The 21,972-nt window shown below is 38.4% G+C and overlaps 1 protein-coding gene across 15 annotated transcripts in view; it reads left to right on the top strand.

Annotated features, from left to right (window-relative positions):
• The window catches only part of ncor1 (nuclear receptor corepressor 1), a 97,794-nt gene that overhangs the window by 71,089 nt on the left and 4,733 nt on the right, over positions 1-21,972 (top strand). For 10 of the 15 annotated variants that reach the window (XM_067407363.1, XM_067407367.1, XM_067407360.1 and 7 more), the window contains 19 exons: positions 2,241-2,405; positions 7,108-7,268; positions 7,488-7,608; positions 7,762-7,857; positions 8,047-8,132; positions 8,218-8,386; positions 8,768-8,887; positions 9,019-9,099; positions 9,370-9,596; positions 9,784-10,114; positions 10,233-10,463; positions 11,148-11,348; positions 12,064-12,213; positions 15,941-16,108; positions 16,230-16,371; positions 18,729-19,231; positions 20,245-20,370; positions 21,150-21,292; positions 21,377-21,603. In XM_067407363.1, coding sequence (XP_067263464.1) covers positions 2,241-2,405; positions 7,108-7,268; positions 7,488-7,608; positions 7,762-7,857; positions 8,047-8,132; positions 8,218-8,386; positions 8,768-8,887; positions 9,019-9,099; positions 9,370-9,596; positions 9,784-10,114; positions 10,233-10,463; positions 11,148-11,348; positions 12,064-12,213; positions 15,941-16,108; positions 16,230-16,371; positions 18,729-19,231; positions 20,245-20,370; positions 21,150-21,292; positions 21,377-21,603 — 3,448 coding nt within the window. The remainder of the gene's footprint in view (positions 1-2,240; positions 2,406-7,107; positions 7,269-7,487; positions 7,609-7,761; positions 7,858-8,046; positions 8,133-8,217; positions 8,387-8,767; positions 8,888-9,018; positions 9,100-9,369; positions 9,597-9,783; positions 10,115-10,232; positions 10,464-11,147; positions 11,349-12,063; positions 12,214-15,940; positions 16,109-16,229; positions 16,372-18,728; positions 19,232-20,244; positions 20,371-21,149; positions 21,293-21,376; positions 21,604-21,972) is intronic. The other 5 variants (XM_067407369.1, XM_067407364.1, XM_067407370.1 and 2 more) reach the window with 3 other exon arrangements.

Raw genomic sequence — 21,972 nt, 5'->3', positions numbered from 1 at the left:
TTGTAGTCTTGATTGAAAAAAATTCTGAGTCTGCTTAGCCTGAGACCGAAACAAGTTGTGCAATGTGTACAAATGTGTAGAAAATACAAATGTGGTCGAGGCAGAAACAAGACCAAGACCTTCAAAAAAATGGTCTTGAGACTAGAGTTGAGTACTACAACACTAACAGCTTGATCTAGCGCTCTCAAGGAAAAACAATTTGAAGAGAATCTCGGTATCTGGTCAAAAAAAAAAAGTTATTATATTAGCAATCAATCACAACACTGCGTTCCAAATTATTATGCAAGAGACATACCAGTAAGATTTCAGTAGAATAAACATTTAGGTTTTAGTTTTTCTAAGAAAATGTTTGTTTGTTTGTTTGTTTATTTATCCATGTCGTTTTAGATAACTGGTATCAGTCTCAGACAAAATAAATGTTTCTCTTTGTTAGGTTTGGTTAGTGGTGTCTAAAATGCATCTTTACACACAACTGCCAGCCTGCATGGAGAGCTTCTTAAGACTCCAGAGAAACCAGCAGCTTCAAATACCTGTTTGCTGCTCAACACTGGCTTTTTTATAGCTGCCCTTTTAATACAATTAATTTTTTTGACAGGAACTTTCATTAATAAGCCTTTATCTGGCTGAGTTCTGCTGTGCTCTAAATCACTCACAAATCTTATGATAATTTGATAATCTCCATTCAGTTTCACAAAATATTAGTTGTTTTCATGCCTTTTGCACAACATTGGACCATTTCATGCTTTTCATCTTCAGAAAGTTCTTTCTTCCTCTCCATATTGCATGAGAACTGTGACTTGCTTAATAATGTGGAACAACCTCTAAGTAGGGTTTACATAGACCTAAGTAGACCTGGCAAATTATTTTGTCTGAGATTGATACCAGTTATCTAAAAAGACATGGATAAATAAACAAACATACATTTTCTTAGAAAAACTAAAATCTGAATGTTTATTGTACTGAAATCTTACTGATATGTCACTTGCATAATAATTTGGAACGCGGTGTAGTAGTGTAATATTGCCCAGTCATAACAAAAACATTCTTTTTATAGTTAGTGATGCACAAAACATTTTATATTTTTATTGTTTTGCACATTTATAAGCATCCAAGTTTGAGCAGATATTCGCAAACACAGTATTTCACAGTAAACACTGGTCTAAATATTCTTAGACTGTCACATTCATTATGTTAAACGTGTTAACACTATTACTTTTATATCGTATTGATTTTTTGCAGAGCATAAAAACATCTTTGCGTCATACAACGTTTAGATGCAGTGAAAGGTTGCTTATATATTTCATATATCAACATGATTTCACACTTTTTAGTCTGTCAATATAGCAAACTTTTTAGTCTGGCAACTAGAAAATGTGTACACGTTTATGTAAAAATAACATAACTAATGTAAGTATGAAAGAAATGAATGATTTGTCAGAAATGATATCCTCTGATATCCTCTCCATCCAAGAACATTTGTCAATTTTTGTTTAGGAAAACTCTTGACCAAAAAAGCTGTCTCTGAGGGGAAGAGAGCAATGAACAATACAAAATTGAGGTTACAGAAACACCCCTGAGACAAACAGACAAGAAAGACAAGCAGATGGACCGCTGCATAACAAAAAGATTGTGATGTGCCTGTAGTGCCTCTGTTCTATCCTCCCATGCACTCTCGCTCGGATTTTACATGCCAAGAAGTTTGAGCAAAGACAGTAACAGCAAAGACAGATGTTTTTTTTTTTTTCTGTTTTTCCTCCTCCTCTTCAACTGTTTTATAATGGGTCTCCAAAACAGATTTTTGAAGGGTGTCGAATGCGCGGGAGAGAGACAGTGGACTTTGCTCTTCTCAGCTAAGAAACACAGTGCTGTTTTTGATAGAGCCAGACAGAAGCAGCCAACCAAAAGGAACATTAGGTCACTCTCTTGTAGAGATATCCATTAGAAACTCCAAGTTTTCCTTGACCTCTTTCTCACAGACTGGCAGACTGTAGCTCTAAAAACCTGCATTGACATTTCACTTGCCAGAGCATTTACAGTGATAGTACTGAATTAGCCTTTCTATATCTATACCTTTGATTAATGTATGGTGGACTTTGAGTATGGTTTGAATAAGATGTTTTCATCATCACTAATAGAGAGTACTGCTATTAGAATGTGCTCTTGTCGTTCTGTTTTGTCTTCGCCTGTCTGCTTGATGTCTGTGAGTATCTGATAGCCTTTCATCTATGTCCTGTCCCCAGGTAAGGCGTTCGCTTACATGCCATATGATCTGAAGATGATGGAGCAGGAATCTCATGGTGGAGTGGGCAGACCGGGCTCTCCATACAGACTCTCTCCTCGGGAGCCTAGCAAAGCCTCACCCCAGCCCGACGGCAGTAACGCCACGCGGTATAGTGTACCTCCAGGTAAGCGGACCTTTCACCCTGTATCCAGGCACAATTTTTTAGAAACCTGCATCTTGTTTTTGTTCAGGCAGATATCTTCACCAGTTGAGAGTATAAATGGAGTGTAAGAACGATAGTCTGACCCTCATTGATGTAAGCATCATGAGCGATATAAATCGAAGGCATACAAATGGTCTATTAAGAAAACGTCATATACAAGTGTTTATCTCAGTCTTTGTCTCTTATGCTCACCAAGGCTGATCAAAAATATAGTAAATAAAAATGGTAATATTGTGAAATTATTACAATTTTCAAATTACTGTTGTATTTCAATATATTTTAAAATGAAATTTATTCATGTGATGGCAAAGCCGAATTTTTAGCACCCATTACATTTTTTTCCAAGATTCTTTGATGAATAGAAAGTTTAAAAGAACAGCATTTATTTGAAATAGAATTTTTTTTTAACAATTATAAATCTTTACTGTCACAGTTTATCAGTTTACTCTGTTTTATCAGTTTACAGTTTACTATGTATGAGTCAAACAAAGCTAATAGAGATGTGGACTTGATTGATGGCCTTTGGGCTAAATGTTGAGAGCCCTTTCGAATCTGTCTAGTTTGGACCTAAAGATTTTGACTTTGCAGTTAAAAGTATCTGTCACTTTCATTAAGTCATACATGTTCATGCTATGTGAAGTATTTTTGCTTCAGTGTTTTAGACCCGCATATAGACAGGTACACAAGTTGGATTTTCAGTCATTAGCACCCTTGTCTGGAGCCTGTAACCTGACAGTGTGTCGCTAGCAGACTGATAAAGAACCAGACTCTGCTTTTCCTTAGAGGAACTCACATTTGTTTGTAAGATACATGGCTTTTATTAGTCAGGTCAGCGAGTTTCTGCCTGAAGGAAACCTTGAAGCTCTCACGAGGCTCAGCCCATGTGACTGATTCCCTTATCAGCCCTACCCTTACAACCTGGAAACCGTTCTCATGGAGACTTATAGAACACACTGGACATTTCTATTGAGGAGAGAAAAAATACAGTGTACGTCAAGTAAACAAAATGTTCTGGTAGGACTGTTGCTCATGCAGGTTTATATGGTGATGATGTGTGGAAACCATGATAAGGTTTCATGATTAACTTTGGCACGAGACTTCAGGCTTCAGTGACCTCTGCTATGAGGAACTAGATTGAACGGAATGATTGATGTTTTTATTGACCTTATTAAACAAAACTTTCTCTCTGTGTCCTACATGCATGCTACATCAATAACATGAACACTACTGGTGATGCAACTGGATATCACACATACTGGTACTTACTTTAGTCTCCAAGAATAGCAAACAACTAAAAAATATATTATTTAAAAGTATTATTTTATTTAACAAATAAATATAAATTAAAGAATTAAAAAATATGAAATAACTCTCATTATGCTCACCAAGGCTTCATTTTTATTTGGTTAAAAAATACAGTAGACAATTTAAAATCACCTTATTCTATTTCAATACGTTTTTAAAATGTATTCAGTGTCATGTGACCCTTCTGAAATCATTCTAATGATGATGATTTGGCTGATTTGGTGCTCAACATTTCTTGTTATTATCAATATTGAAAACAGTTGTGCTGCTTAATATTTTTGTGTGAAATATTTATTTCTAAAAGTTTCTTTTGATGCAAGTTCAAAAGAACAGTATTTACTTAAAACAATATTTTTGGACAATGTAAGAGTCTGTCACCTTTTGATCTATCTTTCACTTTTCTTCTGCATTCCCCAGTTAATCACATGGCCAGCCTGATACAGGGATTAAAACACTAGCTCTGAGTGAGAGGATGAACCATGTAAAGATCTAAGCTTCTGTAATGTTAGATCTGAAGTGTTCTTATTTGTGCATAAGAATCATCCTGAAACATACAATTGCAACAGATAAGCTATTACAGAATAAGAACATCACACCCTGCACCAAAGAACCGCAAAGACCATCTCCGCTCTGGTAAAGAGACTCATGCTTTTTACACCGCAGGAGACGGGAGGGTTCACGACTCAATATTTCAAAAGAGATGAGTGAGAGGCTGGGCTGTCTGGGAAGTGAAAAGGAAAGAAGTGCTTTTAGTAGCGCTGTGAGTCACGAATGAGCAGCAGTAAAGGGAGACTTCATTCCTCCTGTGCTAAGAGCTTCAGATTAGACTCTGGGCTGTGCTTCTTTGTCAGGTTTTATTCAGGGTTTAGTTTGAGGCTCTCTGCATTTGGGTCAGCTTTCTTTTAAGCAGCTCTTTATTTTGCACTTATGGCAAATTTTTGAGTGTTATTTTTTTAAATATATATATATATATATATATATATATATATATATATATATATATATATATATATATATATATATATATATATATATATATATATATATATATATATATAATATATATATATATATATATATATATTATATATATATATATATTATATATATATATATTAAGCTGGTCAGTTTTGTGAAAGGTCTTATGCTGGTCCTGCAGATGTTTGGTGCTTTATGTGTAGTAGGTCAGAAATTTTGAGCAGTGAATCTAACCTGCTAGATCTTGAGTCTATTTAAGCAATAAAGTAAGAGAGGCCGTGCTGTATTGTCAATAGTCACGACTAAAGGTCCGTTGTTAGGCACGACGCTCAGCGCAGTTCAAACACAGCACAACCTCATGTCACTTATTGATTTTATACTATGTATTATGTATATTATGTAATATATATCTATTGAGCAAATTCATTAAGTGGTGTCCTTCTAGATCACTGACCTAACAGAATGTTGCTATGCAACAGAAATAACAATATGCTTTGAGACCTCTGCAGTGATACGATGAACAGGTGTTTGATGTCATAGCTGTTACTGTGACTTTAGCTTGACTTTAACACTGTTTTAACCAATCAAAAGCCAGGAACGGAACTATTTATTAGTATAATAAGCCCTAAAGTCCTACGCAAGTGCTTTGAAACAGTGTTATTCAATGTTTTTATGTAATTTCCACTGAAACAGGAAGTCAGGCGGGACATATCGAGCGGGACATTTAGTTTACATCACAGCTTGAAAAAGCTGCATTTGAACGCTTGTTACAGCTGTCGTTGTATTTAATTAACATAAAATTTGATTAACATAAAATTTCATGTTAATCTTGAGTACCTATAGAGTAGTATAGCATCCTTCATATTGCCGAAAAGTCTTTAGTTTAATCATATTTATAAAAGAAACATACGCTGTACCGAGTATTTCTGAAAACAGCCGAGCGTCTGGAGGCGTGCCCTGTAAGTGAAGCTAGAGTCACGAGTATGTTCATATTGTTTACCTTATATACATTTAGGCGCCTATTGCCAACAGTTTTACTCACCACCTGCGGTTCTGACTTATGACCGGGATCATTACCGCTGTGACCGCTCCATCTTTCAGTTTCAAACGATCTGTAAATCCAGTGTGGAACTGGGCCTTGTTTATAAAACCATAAGCGCTGATCCAGAGGGCTTGAGCAGCCACAGAAAACACAAGATATTCTCCATTCATTTTAACCAATAAAAAAGTGATTGCAACTATCAGTTTCTATGGTTATTTTAATAACAAATATCGAGTGCATCAATGTAATGCGAGAGCACTACTCTCTCAGCTCCACTGAACCCTGGGTTCTTTGGGAAACAAGGTTATCTTTCCCTCACAACCAAAAACACACTTCTTTGGTCACATTGTTGATTTAGTGAAGTCCTATGACCTGTGCAGCGCTGCCAACAACTTCCGTAAAGCCGAACGCGCGTTGATAGGCGTGCTTTTGCTCTCTCGCTCTGGTCAATGTGTGCATGCACGCCCTTCCGAGAGAAGTGCCCATACAAGGAATTCCGCCCCCATTTACGTCACTCATGACGATACTTGGAAAAAAAATCTGAATCCTGTGACGATTTGGAAGAGAACTTTGGAACAGAAATACTCAGTCATACGTCCAACTCATGTTTTGAAACTTTGGCAATGTTTAGCATGAGAATCCAACTGTTTAAACAGTGTAAATAAGTCAGAATACATTGAATAGGATTATACCCCCCTTTAAAGTTACTACAGCAAAACAAAATTTTGTCATAATTTTGTCATAATTTTTAGTAAAGCTGATAATGTGTCATTTGAAAAGCATGTAATTTATGTTAGTGCATGCATATCTTATCTTTTTGACTCGCCATTGCTGTTTATAACGCAGAGGATGTCTAACCATTTATGATATTTGATCTCCATATCGCTCTAAAATACTGAATTCTGAATTCCGAATACGCTCTGTGGTCTGCGCCGACTCGTGCAAATGATTCACTCAGTGCTGTTGTGTCTTTATTGGGATCTCCAGTAGTTTGTTGTTGTCTCGTCTATTTCTTTTTCAACTGTGAATCAACGGGCCAGGGCAGTTTTGACATCTTGTGGAAAAACTAATTTAGTGAAGAAAATTCAAGGTGCTTGTACAAGCTGAGCCTACAGAGCATGCGTGGTTATGAAAAATATGCAGTTACAGTATGTGCATACTGTGATAGTGATTAAATTGATCACACACACTGTACACACATCATAGCGCACATGTAAAAACTGAAGTAAACTTCTGGCTTTAGAGTGAACGTTTTTTTGTCAACAATGTGAAGATAAAGAGCGATTATCTTTTGCCTGCCTCTTTTCATCCCATTCTATTACCCTTTTATTCCCACAGTTCTTCAGCCGGCACCAAACCAGGCAGTTCAGAATCTTTCAGATGTCCGCATGACGTTCTCTCGCCACAGGCCGCCCAACATTCCATCTCCTCCGCCCCTCATTCCCACCTCCAAACCAACAGACAAGCCCTCCTTCATTCAGGGGGGCTCCATTTCACAGGTAAGAGATTTTGTTGTTGTTTTTCTCTCAGTAAAAAATATATATTAGCGTTTCCTTATTTGTTTATTCAGCTCCTACAGGCTGTTGGTTGTTATTTAAGACTTGTGGTGCTTCGGCTGAGTTTAAAAGCTTCCAACATATAATGGGATCAAGGCAGAGGATCAGGAGTTTTCTTGTTATTCCTGATTATTTGTGTCTTCTTCCGCCCATGCCCTTCAGGGAACGCCAGGAACATACCTTCCATCTCAAACGCACGCCGTGTATGTACCGGAGGTAGTCAAGACCACAGGAGGATCAATCTCACTCGGCTTGCCAAGACAGCAAGACCCTGCCAAACCTGGTGAGAGGCAAAAACACTTTTATACTGCAGTCAAGCTCAGCTTAACTAGTCTTTCAAATCGTACTTTCTGTGGTCGAGTTTCGTTATGAAAACCTCATGTGGCCTATGAAATTTGTACTCTAAACAACTGATTGTGTTTGTGTGTGTGTTTAGTGTCATATATTAAGCAGGAGGAGTGTTCTCCACGTGGACAGAGTGCTCAGGCAGAGGGTCTCTTATCCAGAGCTCAGTATGAGGGAGTGGTCAGAGGTGAGTTGACTTAAAATCTACAATAAAATGACTAAAATCGAGAGTTAATCCTCAAAAGTAAATAATCTTACCATTTGAGAGTGTTTTTCCCCCACCCCTGTCATGAATGTGAAAGAGAAGCAGCTCCAGAACATTTGACTACAGACTCAAACACTAACCAGTGTTTTTCTTTCTCTCTTCTGCTTTCAGGAGGACCCATACAGATTCAGGACATGAGAGGGCCACCTGGAAAAGGCCCAGAGGGCGTGACCTTTAGAGGTGGCTCAATTACACAGGTACCTTTTATTATAGGCCTTTGTGGAGTATTTGTTTAATTTTCATTTATAGTAGTGTAGTATTTCTCATTGTTGCTCTTTATAGGGTACCCCTGCCCTGACTCAGTCCAATGTAGCAGCGGATCTCTTGAAAGGCACTATTGCTAAACTGGCCACAGAGGACCTGAGCGGCCCAGAGAAGAGCCGAGCCGAAGCTTATTCTAAAGCTCACGTTATCTACGAAGGCCAAAAAGGACACATCCTCTCTTTTGACGGTCAGAGCCAAATGTGCTTCCCAGTAGGACTGGGTGATATTTAATATTCACGTTATATTTGTGATGACAAATGATTTTTATATTCTTTTGTGTTTTCTGGTATTTCGAATATTGTCAAAAAGCTAAAGTTATAGTTATAAAGTGATAGTTTTTATGTTATTATGCCTGGCCCTTAGTCATACCGCAGCACAAGTGGAGTCAGATGGTGAAGTGCTTAATTTCAAGGGCTAAATGACATGTTTGCTAGCTGTACAAGCTAGTTTCTATTTTTATGGTGTGCCACAGTCAGAGCTTTTCAGGACTCTTTTTGAAATGGTCAATTGATATTTTTAGTTCATTTTATTATAATTAATATATATCTCTCTCTCTTTGTTTCCACAGCTATTAAGAACCCTAGAGAGGGCACTAGAAGCCCACGGATGGGGCACGATCTCAAGCGCACATATGACATCATGGAGGGGTCCCGTGGACACCCAGCACGTGAGACGGCACCTTATGAAGGTTAGTCGTGTTTTTTAATGCACTTTCTCTGAGAAGGGTGAAGCACAAAAGAACCAGAAGTGACAAAGAAGTTGAATAAGTGAGTATGCTTGCCAGTGGAGAAGGTTTTTAAAGATGTTTTTCTCTGCCAGGTTTGATCAGCAGGGCATTGCCCAGAGAAAGTCCACACGAGTCTAAGGATCGATCCATACTTGCAGGATCCATCATGCAAGGTAATGCGGACCCACCAAACTTCCTTCAATCTTGAAAATATGTCATTAAAGTTAAAGACTAGTTGTTTTTAAATATGAAGGATTGTAAATCATTTCAAACAGTAATGCAGGTCCTACTTAGGCTTTTGTTTTAAATGCTAAATATTTCAGAAAACTAAAAGAACCTCATTCATTAGAAAACTTTTCTTTTCTTTTTATTCTTTTTTTTTTTATTTTTTTTTTTTTACAAGATTTAAGGAAATTTCTACATCATCTCTCCCTGTGTTTCAGGAACTCCAAGAGCCTCTGCTGAAGTATATGATGAGGCCTCCAAATACGGTAAACAGATCAAGAGGGAAAGCCCACCTATACGCTCTTTCGAGGGAGGCATCACGAAAGGTAAACCATACGAGGGAGTGAACACCATAAAGGAGATGGGCCGTTCGATTCATGAGATCCCACGCAAGGAGACCCAAGATAGTCGCAAAACTCCTGTTCTGGAAGGATCCATTACTCAGGTACAAGATTTGAAGTTGTTATTGTTTCACGCACTGAAATGTATTTATGAAGAACATTCAAGTCACATTCAAATCACATTCAGATCAGTCAAAAGGAAGATGGATTTGAATGTCTTATAAGAACAATTTCTTTTCATCTCCCTCTAATTTTCTCACCATGCATCGCTTTTTGCCCCCATTAACGCAGGGTATTCCTCTGAAGTACGAGAGCAGTACTGTGAACCCGTCGGCCATCAAGCACAATGTCAAATCTCTGATCACAAGTCCAGTGAAGATCTCGCACTCTGCCATCGACGCGGCCGAGCGCGAGAGGGCCAAGTACGAAGATGTAAAGGCGTCCGAGCGCGTCCGGCACACTTCTGTTGTAAACTCTACATCTGTCCTGCGCTCCACACACACAGAGGCGGGAAAAGCTCAGCTCAGTCCAGGCATGTATGACGACAGCAATGCACGCAGAACCCCTACATACACCAGCACCTCCATATCCAGAGGATCACCCCTACTGCGAGGTCAAGAGGGTATGAATGCCTCATCTCTCATTTTGTCTCCTTTTTATTTCCCCCAAAATGTTTTATAGCTCCTTGTGTCTAGCAGTCAGTTTCACAGGTCATCATACTGATCTTTTTTCTCAAATAGGAAGTATAACAACAGGTAAACCAGCTTCTCACGAGAGAAAGAGCGCACTGACCCCAACCCAGAGGGACAGTATTCCTGCTAAGTCGCCTGTGTCCGGGGCTGACCCTCTTGGCTCTCACAGCCCCTTTGACCCCCACCACAGACCTGTGGTACCTGGAGAGGTGTACCGGACTCACCTGCCACCACACCTGGACCACGGCCTCGCCTTTCACCACAGAGTCCTGGACCCAGGTAATTTAAGGCATAATGGGATCTTTCCAGGGGCCAGAGTCATGAAAACAAATTAGATTCAAGAAGTCTGGCATAGGTCACCAGAGAGAAGTCTTTTGTCTTCATCGGATAATCCAGTTATGATATTTTGATTAAAAATTGCAAGGTCAAAAAAAATTAAACATTCAAAGATGTATCGTTCACATTAAGATCATATATATTTCATTCAGAATGTCAAAAATTTTAATGTGATGCCACTTTTAAAATGTATTTTACATAATACAAAACATTGTACAACCATAGTTGTTTTGTAAATCTGATCCCTGGACTAAGATGTAACCCCATTCGGAAATGCATTACTTAATCAGACTCAGAAAGTGGCTATGCTTTGCCTAGGTCTGGAAAATTAATGAATTATGAATTAGTTCTGTTCTGAAACCATGCTTCTTACAAACAGGTCTGCATGAAAAACAGTTCATGCGTCACACACAAAATTAATTGATTGTTCTAAGTAATGGCTCTCTCTTAAAAGCACTACTCCTATCTCATTGGTAAACATCGTGTTTTGGTTTTTCAACCTGCTCTCATGCATTAGGTAATAGCATTTCCTGCTCGACTCTACTGTGGCAAATCTGCACCATTGACGTCAAGAAAGGAACAGCTGTCTTTTCACCTCTCGTCCTTGTTTTGCTCTGTATGTCTCAGCAGCGTACATGTTCCCACGGCAACCGTCACCGACCGGTTACCCCAACACTTACCAGCTGTACACCATGGAGAACACTCGGCAAACCATTCTGAACGATTACATCACCTCGCAGCAGATGCAGGTCATACCGCGCCCTGATGTTGCGAGGGGACTGTCACCACGTGAACCGTCCATTGCCATCCCATACCCACCAGCTAGAGGTAAGGGGCATGATTGTCTAAGAGTGTTTGTGACAGTGAATGAAGGGATCAAAGGAAGAATGTAGTCTGTAGATTTTGTGTTTGTGTGAACTAGTGGCAACCTTTTCCAGACCATCAGAAGCAAATGACCCTTAAACAAATTTTATTTGTACGCTGTCAATTCATTGAGTTCAATTCGATTGTAAAATCCAGGGCTGGGGCTGTTCCTTAGATGTCCTCTAGACCCTCCTATTAAGAGGCCCACTTTTTTTCTAGTTGGATATGTTCACTCTGCATCCTATTGTAACATCACCAGGAACAAGGTTAGATGTTAGAAGTTGACCCAGGTCTGATGTGACATTATTTTGCTTAAAATGATGGGAAGTTTCATAATAATAGAGCGGATTTAAGCTGAAGGAGTTTAACCCTCAGACCCTTAGCATGTACAGCTGTCTAAAATTTCCAAAATAAATTGCTTCATGTTGCTAATTTTGATTTGCTTAGATTAAAAAGCTTGTGGAAAACAGCTTTCAGCCCTGACCTATCCTGTTATTTATATGTAATTGAAATCCTTTGATACATTATTATTGAGCTCATTCAAATTTTTAAATCTTCTAGTGTGTTAGTCATTAGATGTCCCTAGAAGAGCATTAGAGGGTGTTGGCTCTTTAAGTAAAGTTGAAGCTGATTAGTTGTGGATGCTCACCCTCTGGCCCTTTGCTTCTGTCTGTAAAAGGAATAATTGATCTAGCCCAGATGCCACCTACCATCCTGTTACCTCACCCTGGGGGGACAGTTTCCCCCTCCCTGGACCGCATCACCTACATCCCTGGACCTCAGACCCCTTTCCCTCCTAGGGCATTCAACCCTGCCTCCATATCTCCAGGTGAGGATCCCACCCCTCCTCTCCTATCCAACACCTGAACTTCCCCTTCCAGTCCTGGTGGTGGTGGTGCTTTAGAAACTCGCCCTTCGCTGCTGCTCTGAGATCAGTTTTGCTGTTTTAATCAAGAGCTTTCTTCCAATTACAACTAACTAAAGCCATTTTCTACATTGCTATGGTGGCAGTGCGCTACTACTAAATCTATAGTGTCATGGCAAAAGGAAGTACATTTCACCTGATTTGTGAGTTGGTCTGAATTTATTGTGATGACTATGTAATAATACAAAAAACAGCACGAGTCCAAAAATCTACCTGATCTCGAATCACTTCTTACCCAAACCTGAAGTGCATAATTAAAAAAGAAAAAGAAAAAGACTCCGCACCAGACAGAATCAATAAAATTAGTCCAGAGTCCAGCTGACCCAATTTCAATTTTTTTTTTTTTTTTTTTTTTTTTTTTTTTTACCCCATCTGGACCTGAATGTTAAAAGTAGTGACATCTGTACAGCCTACAGCCCTGTATGCCAGTGGTGTGTGTTTACTTTTTCAGCTGGGTATAACAGACCAAAATGACAGAGATGACAAGTAGGAAATGCCATGGCAGGTGTAGATTTAAAGGTTTGCCCATCTTCCTGAAATTCATCTTTCAATGTTTACATTAGCTAAGTTTTTAACCCATGTTGCCAGATAATGTAGCCTATACTTTGTCAAAAATGTGGGAGAATGTTTTAATGGATTCTCAAAAATGGAAAATATACAGTTTATTTAATTTTTGTTACTGGCATCAGCTGCATTTAGATGATTTTTTGTAATCGATGTCTGGCAACAGTACAGTTTTTTCACTTAGGTGATCAATTCTAAGTAAAAAAAGAAAAAACCTGCTCAGCTTTGTTGCATGTCAAATGAAAAGGACATTTCTTTTGAATAATGAGAAACTGGCATACTTTAAAAGCATTTAGGTCTTCTCAGGTGCATTCAGTATGAGCACATTTATTCAAAATCGTACAGGATCAGAGACTACTAATATCACACCTGACCCATGTCTGAGGCACTTGTCAAAGTTTTGGACACATACCCGCTTGGGTTGGAGCTTGGTATCAGATCAGTTTAATGAATTTAGCAGGCTTCCTGCTGAATTCTGTAGGTGCTGACACATTCTGTACCATTTTGAGGGGTTAGGTCAGAGATTGTATATTATAGGGAGATGAGAAGGTCTGTATCTCTTACCATTGGAAAAAGCGTAACAGCTATCTTAATCACGTGCGGCACCTCTCAGCTTATTGTGTACTGGAAGTGACATCAGTGCCCGACGTTCAAAACTTCCCTGCTTACCGCCAGAGCGTTAGCATTAGCTATTACACTTTTTTGGGTAAAGGTTGCAGGCTTGCCTTCCAGTGACATTGGTTAGGTTGAGCTTATTTAACATTATTTAACAAAGAACGAGGAGAACTGCTGGTATCATTGTCTGTCTGCATGAAATGTTCTAGAATAGATTGTATCTTAAGATGCATGAAGAAATATGTAGGATATTATTTGGAATTAATAAGGCAACGAAAGTACCAAGCTCCCAATTGTTGCAAGTACTTGCCTACGTCTACCTCCTCTGAGATCCACCTGTGCATGAAGTGTAGGCAAATGTCGGCCTCGGCTCAGTAGTGTCATGTTTAAATCTTGTCTTGGAAATGCAGGTGGTCTTGAGGTGAGTCGACCTTAACAATCTAAACGTCTGTTTACACAGCGAACCTAATAACAAAAAGTAATTGCTAGACACAATTGCTCTCTGTGTCAATATGCTTTCAGAACTGTCATGGCTCCTTTCTGTCTGTGTTGTGCTACAACACCGTTAACTATGCTGATCTTTTAGCATCATTCCGTGTACTGTCTTTACATACAGTTTGAATCTTGTACAGGAGTGCATACAGTACATACAAATACCTGTTTTTCTTTTAAAAATAAATCAAGCTTAAGTTGTTTTTTTTTTTTTTTTTTTTTTTCCCTCTCTCCACGAATACCCCTTTTTTTTTTTTTTTTAAACAGTCAAGGTGCTGGTAACCAACCCACATTTACTGGCACTTCCAACACAGAAAAGGGCAGCTTTATTCTTCTAAGATTTTTAAACAAAAACAATGATGAAGCATGTTTATTTGTGAGCAGGTTTTGTAGTTATGTTGTTAGTTATGTCATTGTTTCTCTTGTTGCCGTTCCCCCCACCCACAGGAACCAGCACCATTTCAGTGGAAAAGGAATAAATTACTTGCTAATGTGTATTTAATGGGTCAAAGAAGTGTATTAAATAGATCAGTGGTTCCCAAACTGGGGTACGTGAGGTGACAGAGAGGATACGTGAGCAAAATGCTAAGTTTTGCCATTCATTCAGTATTACCCCACCTTAAAATAACATTAAAACTGAGCATGTATTTCTAACAGGAAAAAATGTAGTGTAAAAACAGGAAAATGGTAGTGCCATAAAAAGTAAAATACATGACATCCATTTAAATTAATCTTTTGCGGTCAATACTGACTGCACATGTGCGTAAGAGTGCCATTCAGAGTGTATATATGATATGTAACATGCTGTTTTAGCGCTACTTCATTGCCAATCTTGACAATGTACCTTTTATAAAAGTGGGGATTTAGCACTTACTAGCATGAAGAAATATAGACACAGACTATGTGTAGAGATCGAATTAAGCAAACTCTCTTCAGTAATTCTCTTAAATTCCCTGTGTGAGTTCTTCTTGTTTTTAATGTTGATCATATATTATACGAGCAAGAATGCATTTTTTTCCTGAATATAACAACAGTTACAAACAAAAAGATACTATTAAGAGACATACATTGTAAATACAGTATTGTCAGTATTTTTCAACAAAATAGTTCTAATGAAAGCCACTGCAGAATTGTGTCTCCAACACACAGCAGTGTTTCATTAGTGAACAAAGTTATGACTTTGAACAAATCGGGAGAGTCGATTATTCAGTGACCTATTCATAAATACAGCCACTTGCTTCATGAATGAATGAATCAATCAATCAATCACTCATTAAGACAGTATCTTGCTGCCACCTACTGGCGGTTTTAGTTTAATATTTAAAAGTATCACTTCGTTTTTCTCAATTGAACATTTTTTTTTTTTTTTACATTATCTCATAACATTATTTATTTATGCCACTGTAATTGTTCAGGCCTCCTCTGAACAGGATTAAACTGTGTAAATACATCTAGATGCAGTACAAAATGGCTTTTGTTGATACTGATTTAATTTTTATTGAAATTGTTTTGATTGATACTTTATTGCTTTATTATTATATTAATAATTAAATGAAGAATTTCATAATTTGACAAACAACACATTTAATAGGGTTAGAAAAACTTTGCTTTTATGAAGGGAAAAAATGCACCTGAAAATCTTTTTAAGGCAGCAAATATTGTCCCTTAATGGAAAAGGTGTGAATGCAGTGTAAGTGGAAGAGAGGGGGTATGCAGAAGGATGTTAAATGCGTGTACTTCACTTCACTCTAAAAAGTTTGGGAACCACTGGAATAGATAATACCAGCGTTATTCATATATATTTATTTATCCTCACAATCATTTTGCATCATTGTAATCTTTCTGCTATTCCTAACAGTAACCCAGCTGGCCCCATCCAACTACAGCAAATGTAAAGGGCCTATTTTATTGTAACCCCAATGTTTGTTTTTGTGTGTTGCCTGTTCTTCACTCCCTACAGGACATCCTGCCCATCATAGTGCCACTGCAGCCATTGTGGAGAGAGAAAGGGAGAGAGAGAATCAGAGAGAGAAGGAACGCGAGAGAGAGCGGGAAAGAGAGAGAGATCGAGAAAGAGAGAGAGATCAGAGAGAACGGGAACGTGCTGCTGTAGAATATATGCGTGGAGGTAAAACTAATTGACACACAGAAGGAAATTATTGCACCAATAATGATCCATTCTTTTCCATCAATAACAAACTGAGCTATTCTGCCTGTGTTTCCACAACTTAGCACTGTTTATGTTGCAGGTCCTGAGCAGCCTGGCCGACCAGGCAGCCGTAGTTTCCTGCGCTCCACCTCACCCTCTGTGCGATCACAGGAGGGCGTCCTCCAGCAGCGGCCGAGCATCTTCCAGGGCACCAACTCTAAGAGCGTTATTACCCCACTCATGTGAGCAATATACTATTCATGACATCAGCCTAATAAATTAGTTAATTACTAAAATTTAGTATGCACACATTAACTTTTTGTATTATATTAACATTTATTGTAGAATTCAAGAACTATCTGCCCAATTCAAAGCTACCTTACATATTAAAAATTTTATAAAAGATAGTTCTTGCGCAGTTCATGTCATTTTTAGGGAAGAATGAGGTTTAAGATAAATTTTGATCAGGTTTTAGGGTGGGTCACAGCACAGAAATCTGCATTTTTTTTAAAGGTGCATTGACAGAAATGCAATATAATATACATAACTATGTTTTCAGTGGTGTATAAAGACCTTGCATAATGAACCGTTATGTTTTTATTACTTTATTACACCGTGGGTCCCCTTACATATTAAGTCACCATTTTGCGCCAGCATGTTTCTACAGAAGCCTTAAATGGTTAAACTGCTCTACAGAGCACGTTTAGTCACAATGTTGTTGTTGTTCTTCATTGTTTTTAGAGGCAGCTTGCATCATCACTACATTGAATACACACAAAGTAGTAGTAGTAGCAGTAGTCTTCGGTTTATTAGAAGCAGAGATCGTTCTTTGTTAGAAGTAAGAAGAAACTTCATTGCTTGACTGGCTACTCTCTGCTGTCTCAGACAACGACATCTTTATCCATTGTTGGTCACCATAGCTTCTCTGTGCGTCGAAAGGGAGGGCTGAGCAGTGGACTGGGCAATTCACAACCTCACTGCTAGATGCTGCTAAAATTTAAAGACTGCACCTTTAAAATCAGTTCCAAGTAGCTGCAGCTAAAACATTCAGTCTTTACTGGACTTGAGCACAGTAGACCATGTGATTCTTATAAAACACACATTTTGTTGGGATGCATGGGTCTATTTTAAAGGGGTTTATTTCTAATGTAGAGAACAGATAATTTTCAGTAAAGCTTGGTGCATTTTCATCATCAGCACCTGTTCCCTGTGGGGTTTCACAGGGTTCTGTTATTGAGCCTATTTTTTCTTTTTACATATGCCACCTCTGGGCTTGATTTATTTATTGTTTGTTTGTTTGTTTATTTGAATATGGCATTTTTTACAACTTTTATGCTGACGAAACAGATTTATCTTTCTTTTGAAACCAGGAGATAATTGTGCTTTTAAATGGTTCTTGTTGGTTCAGAACACGACGGACAGGCTGCTGAATGTTTCTGAGCTCATCACTCTTCTGCAAACATCTAGATCATTTAGAGCAACTAACAAGCTGCTTTTTATTATTCCACAAATGTATTTAAGGCTTAAAAGGTGTCAAGCTTTTGCTGTTGCGGGTCTGAGGCTCTGGAATGGCCGCAAAAGGTGCCATCAAATGAAAAATTGAATTTACCTCGGCATAGATGAATAACAAGAGTTCAGTACATGGAAATGACATACAGTGAGTCTCAAACTCACTTCCTCCGTCTTATGTAAATCTCATTTGTTTAAAAGACCTCCGAAAAACAGGTGAATCTCAACATAACACCGACTGTTACGTAACAGTCAAGATCATTAATATGTATGACCCCAATATTTGCATATGCCAGCTCATGCTCAAGGCATTACACAAGGGCAGCCAGTATTAACGTCTGGATCTGTGCACAGCTGAATCATCAGACTAGGTAAGCAAGCAAGGACAATAGCGAAAAACGGCAGATGGAGCAATAATAACTGACATGATCCATGATATCATGATATTTTTAGTGATATTTGTAAATTGTCTTTTTAAATGGAGCGCGAGATTTAAAGGGGCAGCGCACTGAATCGGTGCATATGTAATTATGGCTCAAAATATGGCCCCTTGGGGACTAATAAAGATATCTGAATCTGAATCTGAAATGGTTTAATAAAAAAAAATGTATAAAAAAAATCTATGGGGTATTTTGAGCTGAAACTTCACAGACACGTTCAAGGGACACCTTAGACTTATATTACATCTTAGTAAAACTGGTTCTAGGGCACCTTTAAAGCTTGTGGAACAAAAAAATATATATTTGTTTTTTCATTAGCTTTTAGGGAATAGGGCTGGCTTGTGTGTGTGTTTAAGCGATACTTTAGATGGTTCATTTTGTTTTTTGTTTTGTTTTTATTGTATTTAATGTGTTTGTGTAGTGATTTGTACAGCATGTGCAGTTAAATGCTTTATAAATAAATTAAATGTTTGCAATAACGTACTGTATTATAAGCTTATGTAGTTTTATAGTATATTAATTTATATTAGCTTTTAAATATATAATAAAAATATAAATCATTTTTATTTTGTTTTTATTATTATATTTTTAATCATTTTTGTGGTTGTTGATTTGTAGATTTTGAAATTGTTTTTTGTTTTTTTCCCTAGTAAATGTCCAACTCTGTTTTGCTTGTCCAGGCAAATGCCCTCACAAGCAGCTGCAGCTCAAGCCAACTCCCGATACAGCAATGCAGCTGATGCCCTCGCCGCCCTGGTGGACGCTGCGGCCTCTGCCCCGCAGATGGATGTTGTGAAAGTCAAGGAGAGCAAGCATAATAACGGTAGCTCCCGGGATGATGACATGATGTCATCACGGCGAGCAGCACAGGAGTCACAGGAGGTGGAGCGCCGTTCCATGCAATCACCATATGGGGACGTGTCACTTCCTGGTGGGAAACCTTCCCATCCTGTGTATGCAGAGGGTGGAGGAGCTTCAGGGAGCAAAGAGAAAGCCCCACCCACAAAATCACGCATGGAGGAGGAGCTGCGCACACATGGGAAGACCACCATAACTGCTGCAAACTTCATTGATGTTATCATAACGCGCCAGATTGCCCCAGATAAGGACTCCCGTGAGCGAGGCTCACAGAGCTCTGACTCCTCCAGCAGCAGTGAGTGTCATCAGATAGTAATTTTGTCTAATAATGACCAGTATTCACGTAACACTATACAGTTCATAACTGACATTTACACTAATATTCAAAAATTTGGGATCAATAAGATTTTTAAATGTTTTTGACAGACGTCTCTTATGCTTACCTTAATTTAAAATAACCATTTTCTTTTTGAATATATTTTAAAATGTAATTTATTACTGTGATGGCAAAGCTGAAATTTCAGCATTATTACTAGTCTTCAGTATCACATGACCCTTCAGATCCTTTTTCAGGATTCTTTGATTAATAAAAAGTTAAAAAGAACATATTTTTGTAACATTATACATGCCTTTACAGTCTTTTTTGATCAATTTAATGTTTCTTTCAAAAACAAAATTCTTTTTTTGAATGTTTAAAAGTAATGTACATACTGCTGAGTAAACAGGAAGCTATCGCCGCAGTCTCACCATAAGCTAGATTTGTGGCACAGACATCTTTATATCCTGCTCAGAGGCAAAAGATTGATTCAAGAAATTAGACAACTTGAAAGACAAGGCATAAACATAGGGATTTACTCACAGAAGGCATTAACAGGACACCTAATGGGATGACCAGTGTCATTGAGGCCATGAGACCTAATAGTCTTAGGACACAACCTGTGGTCCAGCTGGAACTGAGACTGACAACAGAGACAAACCCCTGACCTCATATTTGACAGGGTAATTCCATTATAGGGAGTGTAGTTCTTAACACAGGAATGAAATTTGTTCTCTTTCCAAAGTGACTTGCTTTAAAGTCTGTTAGAAGCATGCCAACTTCTGTGTAATCTACTCAGTTTTTATGCCACATTGGTTTGGTGGAGCCAAAATACACACTTCAGCTTTAAATATTCACATGGAAATAAACAGATTTAAAGGGGGGGGGATTTGGAAGTAGGTTGAAATAGATGTATATGGCACACCCTCTCTCAAAACAAACCAGCTTTATTTACTTACAAGGCTATAACAGCATTTCTCCATGTCCTTTAGTGTCATCCAGTCGTTATGAGGCTCAGGGTGGAATTGAGGTGATCAGCCCAGCTAACTCTCCAGCCCTGAGAGAAGAGAAGAATGAAGGACCTTTCCCATCAGAAAAGAGCTCTCAGCCACCCACAGGTGAGACTTCAAACCCCTGTTGTCCCCACAAGCCAGGAAAATGAGCTTCTGTTTGATCAAAATGGGGTGAATCTCATGAAATCCTTTAGAAACATACCCGGGTTATATTACACCACCAAAAATATATATTTATATTTTTTAGATTTTTTTGCATTGTAACTTTATTTATCTTACACCCAACTTCTCATTAATGCAAAGAAAATCTCATTCGTATTACTGTAATGTGTAAAAAATATTATGGATATCAAGTAGCATACATTCATTTCTTGTACACTGCTTTTAATTTAAAATCACTATTTTTTTACTCTGTTATAGAGTTGTCAAAAGTACAGACTTCAGTACCAATCGATAACGAAGTTTTAAAAATGTGAGGCTTTGAGCGCTGTTGAGCAGATCCGTACACACCTCTGACGCACTCATCGGATATGTCTGTGATCGGCTACAATGATCAACGCACGGAAGCGTTTGAAAGCAGGCGTCTATCAGCGGACTGGTCTCGGTGAAGAGCGTCATTGATAAATATTTACAACATTTTTGAAGCATTGATCATTGAAGCCAATCACTGACCTATCCGATGAGCACGTCAACACAGTGGCCAATCAGTAAATGCTGTTACAGTACAATAAGTGCTCTTACAGAAATGACAATCACAATTAATAATAATTGTAATTAATAATAACAAAGTAAAAATAAATTTGAAAAATTCTTTGGAAAATTTTTGTGAGGTTTCCCCTAGGGTCATTTCTGTCCATTCTTTGACCTGATCTTGTGTTGTGTAGGAATGAGGTTTGACATTAACCGGTACAGGCCGACAGGAGATTCAGGACCTTCTGCACCCCAGCAGCCTCCCTCCTCACAAGCAGACAGTTATGGGCCCGTCCCTAAAACACACCGCATCATGACCCTCGCTGACCACATTTCAGTAAGTCACATTCATACTCCTGATGCTTATGTCACATGTCACACCTCCTTCATTGCCCTCACTCTCTCTCTCTCTCTCTCACAGCATATCATTACACAAGACTTCGCCAAGAGCCAGGATCCTCCCCCATCATCCAGTTCACTGCCTTCCTCTTCATCCTCCACATTCCAGAGCTCTGGTGTGGGAGGTGTTGTTGGTCGAGTTAAACCCGCTAACCGCTATAGCCCAGAAAACCCAGCTCCAACTACACACCACCAGAGACCACCAAGCAGAGTATCTCCCGAGAACTCTTCTGATAAACCAAGAGCCAGGTACTTATGGACACAAAAACACACTGTATATGAAAGCCAGAATTTTCCTTAAGCAAGTAATTTGGACAGAAATGCACAGAAACGGCACAAGAATGCATGCACATACACTGCTGTTCAAACATTTGGGATTGGTTGTACAGTTTGGATTTTTTTTATTTATTTTTTTTATTAAATATCTGTGTAGGGCGCTATTATAAAAAGAAAGCATCTGTGTAATTCATTGGCTACAAGTTTCAGAATAACAGAATAACATCTCTTAAAGCCCCTTTAAGAAATCTTAAAATACCCCATTATGCTCTTTTGAATATTACCTTTCATGCAGTGTGTAATATAGCTGATTGTTAATGAAAAATCTCTGCAAAGTTTTAA

This window comes from Chanodichthys erythropterus, chromosome 13, assembly GCF_024489055.1.
Source record: "Chanodichthys erythropterus isolate Z2021 chromosome 13, ASM2448905v1, whole genome shotgun sequence".
Lineage (NCBI taxonomy): Eukaryota > Metazoa > Chordata > Actinopteri > Cypriniformes > Xenocyprididae > Chanodichthys > Chanodichthys erythropterus.
This window is presented reverse-complemented; position numbering and strand designations above follow the sequence as displayed.